The 6,496-nt window shown below is 43.7% G+C and overlaps 1 protein-coding gene across 1 annotated transcript; it reads right to left on the bottom strand.

Moving 5' to 3' along the window:
* Positions 1-2,217: 2,217 nt before the first annotated feature.
* On the bottom strand, positions 2,218-6,056 carry LOC100916420 (eppin-like). The gene is made up of 4 exons (XM_003775177.3): positions 5,843-6,056; positions 5,452-5,583; positions 4,493-4,660; positions 2,218-2,889 (listed from the first exon to the last, which is right to left on the bottom strand). The coding sequence occupies exons 1-4, from the start codon at positions 5,937-5,939 to the stop codon at positions 2,828-2,830; spliced, it is 459 nt and encodes a 152-aa protein (XP_003775225.1). The 5' UTR covers positions 5,940-6,056; the 3' UTR covers positions 2,218-2,827.
* Between the last annotated feature and the right edge of the window lie 440 nt (positions 6,057-6,496).

Genomic DNA, 6,496 nt, shown 5'->3' with positions numbered 1-6,496 from the left:
TCCTCCATTCCAAAATAATGATCCATTTTCCCCTTATAGAATTATACTTAGCTTTATAGCTAATTATACAGTAAATAATTTGTAGCAATAAGTTCATATCTTTTGTCATTTTGAATATTGTATTACAAACTCTCTCTTTCTCTGTCTGTTATTCGAGCCTTTTCTTTTTTTTTCTCTCCCTATCATTGTCTTTCTCTGTGTCTTTCTGTCTCTGTTTCTGTCTCTGTTTCTGTCTCTCTTTCGTTACCTGTCTGTCTCTCTCCTCTGTTTCTCTGTCTCTGTTTCTTTCTGTAGTTGCTAGGTCTTCTGTAATCCTGACTTTAATTCCTTGAAGCAGCGGCACATAAGGTCCAAACTCAGATCAAGCAAAAAGAGGGTGGAATTGGATGACCCCATGATACTGAATACCTTTGGCATGGATTTTCTCCAGACTTCTGATTTTTCACTTGAACCACCCCTACTCAGTGTCTCAGCTGGGAAAAGGGGGATATTACTAAATCATGGGCACTCATTATTGTGCTGCAGACTCCATGGAGTCCAAACATGGTTCTTACTCCCAGAGAGCAGAATGATTTCGTGATTTCTAACACGTAAAAAATTTTCTTGACCCTAATAAATCAGTTACACGCCAATAAGATGACTGAACTGATATTGTTCAAACAAAAGGTATAGGGGCAAGAGGGATCCTAAATGCCAGAAAATACTGACTTTCTCAGTTACAGAGTCGGGGCAGCAGTCAGCCTCTTGGGGATGGGAAGGTGGGGAGGATCTTTAAATAGTCCCAGAAAAACCTTGAATGAGATAAAGTTTGCTACATCCTTGTCCTTTTTCTTTCACACATGGAGCTCACTACATTTTCCTCCTCCACCCACAAGGCTCCCCACATCAGAAAAACTTGCTTTTTCAGTTACAGAATCAGAGGGCAACAATCATCCTCTTTTGTGGGAGAGATCTGTAACTAGTCCCAGAAAAACCTTGAAGGAGATGAAGTTTGCTACATTCTTATCTTTTTTCTTTCACCCAGGGAGCTCACTACATTTCTCTGCTCCACCCATAAGGCTCCCTACTCTAATGGCCCATGAATATCAGAAGGAATAGACTATCAGTGAATGTAAGATTCAACTCAGTTCTGGTAGGGTTACCATCATTAAAGGGGCTACAAGAATGACCCTCCTTCTGGATTCCTTTCCTTATTACAGCCTTCTCTTTTTTATACTTCTAGGGAAAGTATTTTAAAAGGAATTCTAAAACATCTAAGAATTCTAGAAGTAATGGGAATTTATAGTACAGACAAATGGCAGTGGGAAGCTTTAGAGCTCACCCAAAAGTTCACAACTGCTTTGTCTTACCTTTTTACCTGACGTAATAAAAATTGTGTACCCCTGATTTTTGGGAGGGTGGGTGGACCTGTGTTGGAAAAACCCTAAATCTCAACCCCTCCCAACCTCTGGGAACATCTTCACCCTCCTAATTGATTCCCAGGGGAAATTCCCACAATAATCCCCACCTACAAATCATTTGTAGATATTGGCCTGAGGCATAATTACCACCCATTATTGACCTGGAAATTAGTCCCTCGATTCATCTGGAGATGGCTCCCTAGCCCCAACAAACCATAGAAACCTAAATATAATCAAGACTTTGTATCCCAACCTTTGCTATCTTCCTAATCAGGAAGAGCCCCACTGAGAGTTTCTCAGTGAAATAAACCCATTTTGCCAAAAACCTTGCTTGCAGACTGAGACTGTGAATTCTTTCACAAAATCTGAGACACTGGTCTGGGGATCCCCAATCCTTGTTAGGATATCTTCATCCATCAACATACCCAGAAATCAATCATGGGCTAGCCTGAAGAATGGAAGTTTCCAAACTTGGTGCTTTTCTCTTGGTTCAAGACTGCTGACTTTCAGGTTCAAATCAGGCCAGCTAGAGGGAAAATATCCCAGGATGCTACTTAAAAGAGAAGGGAATGAAGCAAGAGAATCCTGAAAGTGGAGGAGTAAAGTCACAACAGGATTACATGAGGGAGGTCCCTAGATTAGGATGCAAAAAGTACTTGAGCCTATTGGACATCAGGTCATTTTCTGTACTAAAAGAGAGAAATGGATTTTGTTCTCCCTGCCCCTGTTCCATTTTCCTCACCCATCTTGGGTATCACTTGCCGTAGTGCCCATTCTCTTTTTTCTTTACATGACAACAAAGAATCAAGATTCAAGGTTTCATTTTAAAATGCTTTATTCACAGGAAAAAAAGAGTACTTCAACCTAGGAAAAACATAATTCTTAAAGGACTCAAGAAAGGTAACATAGTATAGAGGAAAGAGCATTATCTAGGTACCGAGCAGTATGGGGTTCATTTCTCCCTCACTCCTTAGCTGTGTGACCCTGACAAGTCATTTCACCGTATCTGCTCACAATGTGAGATCCACCTTTCTCAGAGTCCCCCAACTTTACCTCTCACACAATAGATGAGAAAAGTAAAACTAGTAAAGGGGAAATGCCTGGCCAAGGCTCACACATGTAAGAAGTGTCAGGATATGAGGGAATCTAATCTGTGGTTTGGGGCTGACTTTCTGGGGGACTTTGTGTATGTGATCAAACTTCTTTATATGCAAGACTGGAATGGGTAGCCTTAGAAGGGAGTGAGTTCCCCATCTCTGGAGTCCTTTAAGCAGAGGCTGGAGACCTGCTTGCAATGGGGTGTTGGGGAGGAGATTCTGGAGAAGTAGTCAGGAGAGGAGATGATGCCCAAGGTGCCCGGTAGCTGTGAGATGCTCTATTCTCTGAAGCAGGGAGATTTTTGAAACATTTCAGAGGGGCACATTTGCCTAAGCCATCACAGTGAATGGTTTGTTTCCCAACTTATATTGTTTTGCTGGCTCTCCATGTCCTAGAAGAAAAAAGAAGGATTCAGTTCAAAGAAATTTACTGGCAATTCATATCCTAGAAGGAAGTACAGACTCCTCATCTCCAAGAGCTCTGTCCTCGAGGACCCAGACCCCCTCCTCTCAGCCCCTCCACAGGTTAGAAGTCTAGCTTTATCTCAACCTCCCCTGGATCATGGATTGAATGATTCAGGCCACATGGACATATTTACATGCCATTGATCCATTCTGATTCTTCATCCTTTTGACATTGCTCACCTTTTGCAGATCATGTCATCCCCCATCCTTCCCACCCCTGGACTCCATAAACTCCTGTGACTCCTTGTTACCTCCAGGAACCAATATCAATTCCCTTTGGGCCAATTCAAAGCCCTTTAGAACCTATCTCTTCCCCTACCTTTCCAATCTTCTTTATATGACATGCCCCCATGGACTCTTTGGTCCAGTGCTATTGGCCTCTTGGCTGTTCCTCACACAAGGACATTCATCTTCCCACTCTGGACAACTTTCCTGGCTGTCCCTCCATACCCAGGATCTGCTCCCACCTCCCTTCTTCCTCCTGGGCTCCTTGCTGTCCTTCAAATCCCAGATCAATCCCACTTTTGGAAGGCAGCCTTTCTCTTAATCCTAGCACTTCTCTCTGTGGACTTTCTAATTTCTCCTATATGTAGTATGTTTCACTGGAGTTGTGGATATGGCATCTCCCCCATTAGACTAAGAGATTTGGGAACACTACACAAGAGCTTGCCTTTTGGCTTTTTGGCCTCCTAAACACTTATCTGATGTCCTGGAATGTAGTAGTCATGGTATAAATGTTTATGGAGTCATTGATACTGTTCCTAATTTCTAGAATGGACAAGTTTCTAAGTTTCTAATTTCTAAGACTTCCTGCCTCTCTCTTATCTCTGACTGCTGACATCCTCCTGCTTCTCCAAGAGTCAAAGTGTCATCTGCTCTAAAAAAAAAAGATAGCATTTCCCATGTACGTATTCTACAGAAGGGGGTGAGCTGCTTTTTGGGAGATAGCTCACTACCTTTGCTTTGTTTGCACCTAAAGTCTCCATCTTATTCTAATTAACATGTTTTTTGCAAAGGACCATATTGCTCAGTGGGAAGCATTGGGTTCCACAAAGTGGATATTGTCAGAAATAGTGAAATGTTGCTGTGTAAACAAGATGTTCCCACCAAACAATCCCCTTCAGAAGTACAGGTGGGCTCAGAAGGGACAACACCTTTGGCTTCTCTGAGAATTCCCCATTCCTGGAGCCCTTTACAAAACTAAGCCTGGCAGCAGCCCAAGCTGGGAGGCAGCTCTGGCTTTGAGTCAGAATCCACTGATCTAAGAAACAGCTATGTTTCTATGACTGTGTATCTATGAACACCTTGAGGGAAAGGACATGAGTGAGTAGGGTTGTGCATTGTCTCTAATAGGAGTAGAGAATGGGGGCCCCTCTTTGCTTCCCAAAGGACCCACTGACAACTATCCCACACAGTGACCAGGAACTAATCAGGATCAGAGCTGAGTTTCTGGCTCAAAGTCTGGAGCTCTTTCCCTTAAACCATACTACTGCCTCCCAAATGCTTTACAAATGCCTTTTACAGCCTTACCAAATGCTAAACAGGTCTTCTTGCAAATATCAAAAGCCTGGAAGTTGTTTCTGCCTTCAGGACATACGCCACTGTTGAGAGGGACACATCTATTTTTTGTAGTGCTGAAGTACCATCGGTTCAAAGGGCTGGAGCAAGGCTTAGTTTTGAGACTCTCAGTACATGGGTCTGAAAAGAGATTAGAGAGTTGGGGGGAAAAGAAAAAGAGTTTGAGGATTAACATCAGCCTCCCTCTTCCCATTCCCATACATTATCAGTGCTGACTATTTTATTGGATCCTTTACCTGTGAATGTAGAGACCCACTTGGTCCCAGGTCCAACTGGGTGCCCTTGGGGGTTAACATTTGTGATTTTAAAGTTCCATTGCTAGGTTGTGGCCCAGAAACAAACAGTGAAAGAGCTAAAGGCAGGATGCAAGTGTTCCCCTCCTTAACTGAGCTCCTTTTCATCATATTTGTTTCCTCAGCTTGCAGCACAGGGTCCAAGAGTCCTGCACCATATCATGAGCCCAGTGGTCTTGAATGAAGAAGATGGGAGCAATGAGGATTGGGTCCATCACCTGGACTCATTAGCAGAAGTAGGCATCCTGCTGCATGAGTGAGAGCAGGGGGCACTGCCTAAAATAGACTCTGTTTCCTTCTCCTTTTAAATTCCTGCCTGTCCTTGAAAGCCCAAATCACTTACCATCTCTTCTATGAAGTCTTCTCTGGTTCTGGAGCCATCTTCTCTTTTGGTTCTTAGACTGCACTGGGCATTTCCCGAATTCACAGTGATGTTTATTCTGGGTCTGTGCTTTTGTTTTACCCAGTAGACTGACTGCAGAAATCTCCAAGAAGACAGGCACTTATCTAAACTTCCTATCATTCCTATACTCATCCCAGGTCTCTGGGTCTTCTAAGGGCTTAAGAAATGCTTGAGAGCTGACTAGCTGGAGAAAAAAAGGAAGGGAAATTACTTACCATTACTGGGGCTTAGGCAGTGCTTTCCACAGTTTAATAGGCAACATTTCTCTGGGCTTCTGCAATCCCGGTTCCTGGAGCAAGTGCTGGGCTCTTTGGAATTGCACTTCACTTTAATTCTGGGGCATGACCCTAGGGCAGAGAATGTCAAGACTCATTCTGTAATCACCCTCTCCCCTTCTCCTTCCCAATGCCCCCCTTCCCTCTCTTATTCTATGCTTGAATCTGAAGGAAACTTTGGGGAAATTTTCTGAGCTTCAGTGGAGTGGGAGAGTGTCTTCCTTCCCATCCGGATTTGTTCCTTCCCAGGCTTTCACTGGCCCCCATCCCAGATCTAGGCGTCTCCCTAAGGAAGGGGTTAAACTCCTCCATCATTTACCCCATCACCTACAGTTGGATTTAGACATGTGAAAAGCCATCGATGCATTGTAGTCATGACTTGTGATCATTAGCAGCAGCAGCATTAAGATGCAGCCTCGGAAGCCCATGGTGCTGGGGGGTGGCAGAAGACAAGGCTCTTCTCTCTCACAGCTTCTCCCACTTTGCTGCTGCCTTCTTGACTTCTCAACCAGGACTGCCCTGGGATCTGACTCACTAGCCAGTCTCCAGGCAATTTATCCAAACCTAACCATCCGTGGGCTGTGTCAGTACGTCAGAACCCCGCCTACACCAACCTCCCTGAAAGAGTCTGATTGGGTATTCCTCAATGTTCCCACAGTCCCTGACTAAAGGCAGCACTAATCTGGGTCATGTTTGTAGTGGGAGGCCAAGGGATATCTTGAATCCTATCCTCCCTAGCCTCATGAGGCACCAACACACCCTGCTCCTTTCCACCTCCTTCCCTTCCCTTTATTTGAAATAGCTCTCCATTGTTTTCCTATTAATTTCTAAAGTCACATTGAAAAAAGTTAGAGGATCATAGTTTCTGAGTCAATCATTTTATTAATAATATCAAAATGCTATTAATAAAACAGATCAGTGGCACTCTTAAATGCCAAGCACCTCATGGAGTTGGGTTCACAAATTGCATATCCTTGGAAGAATG

The sequence above is a fragment of the Sarcophilus harrisii genome, chromosome X (genome assembly GCF_902635505.1).
Source record: "Sarcophilus harrisii chromosome X, mSarHar1.11, whole genome shotgun sequence".
NCBI lineage: Eukaryota > Metazoa > Chordata > Mammalia > Dasyuromorphia > Dasyuridae > Sarcophilus > Sarcophilus harrisii.
The sequence above is the reverse complement of the archived record's forward strand: the minus strand, read 5'-3'. Positions and strand labels throughout refer to the sequence as shown.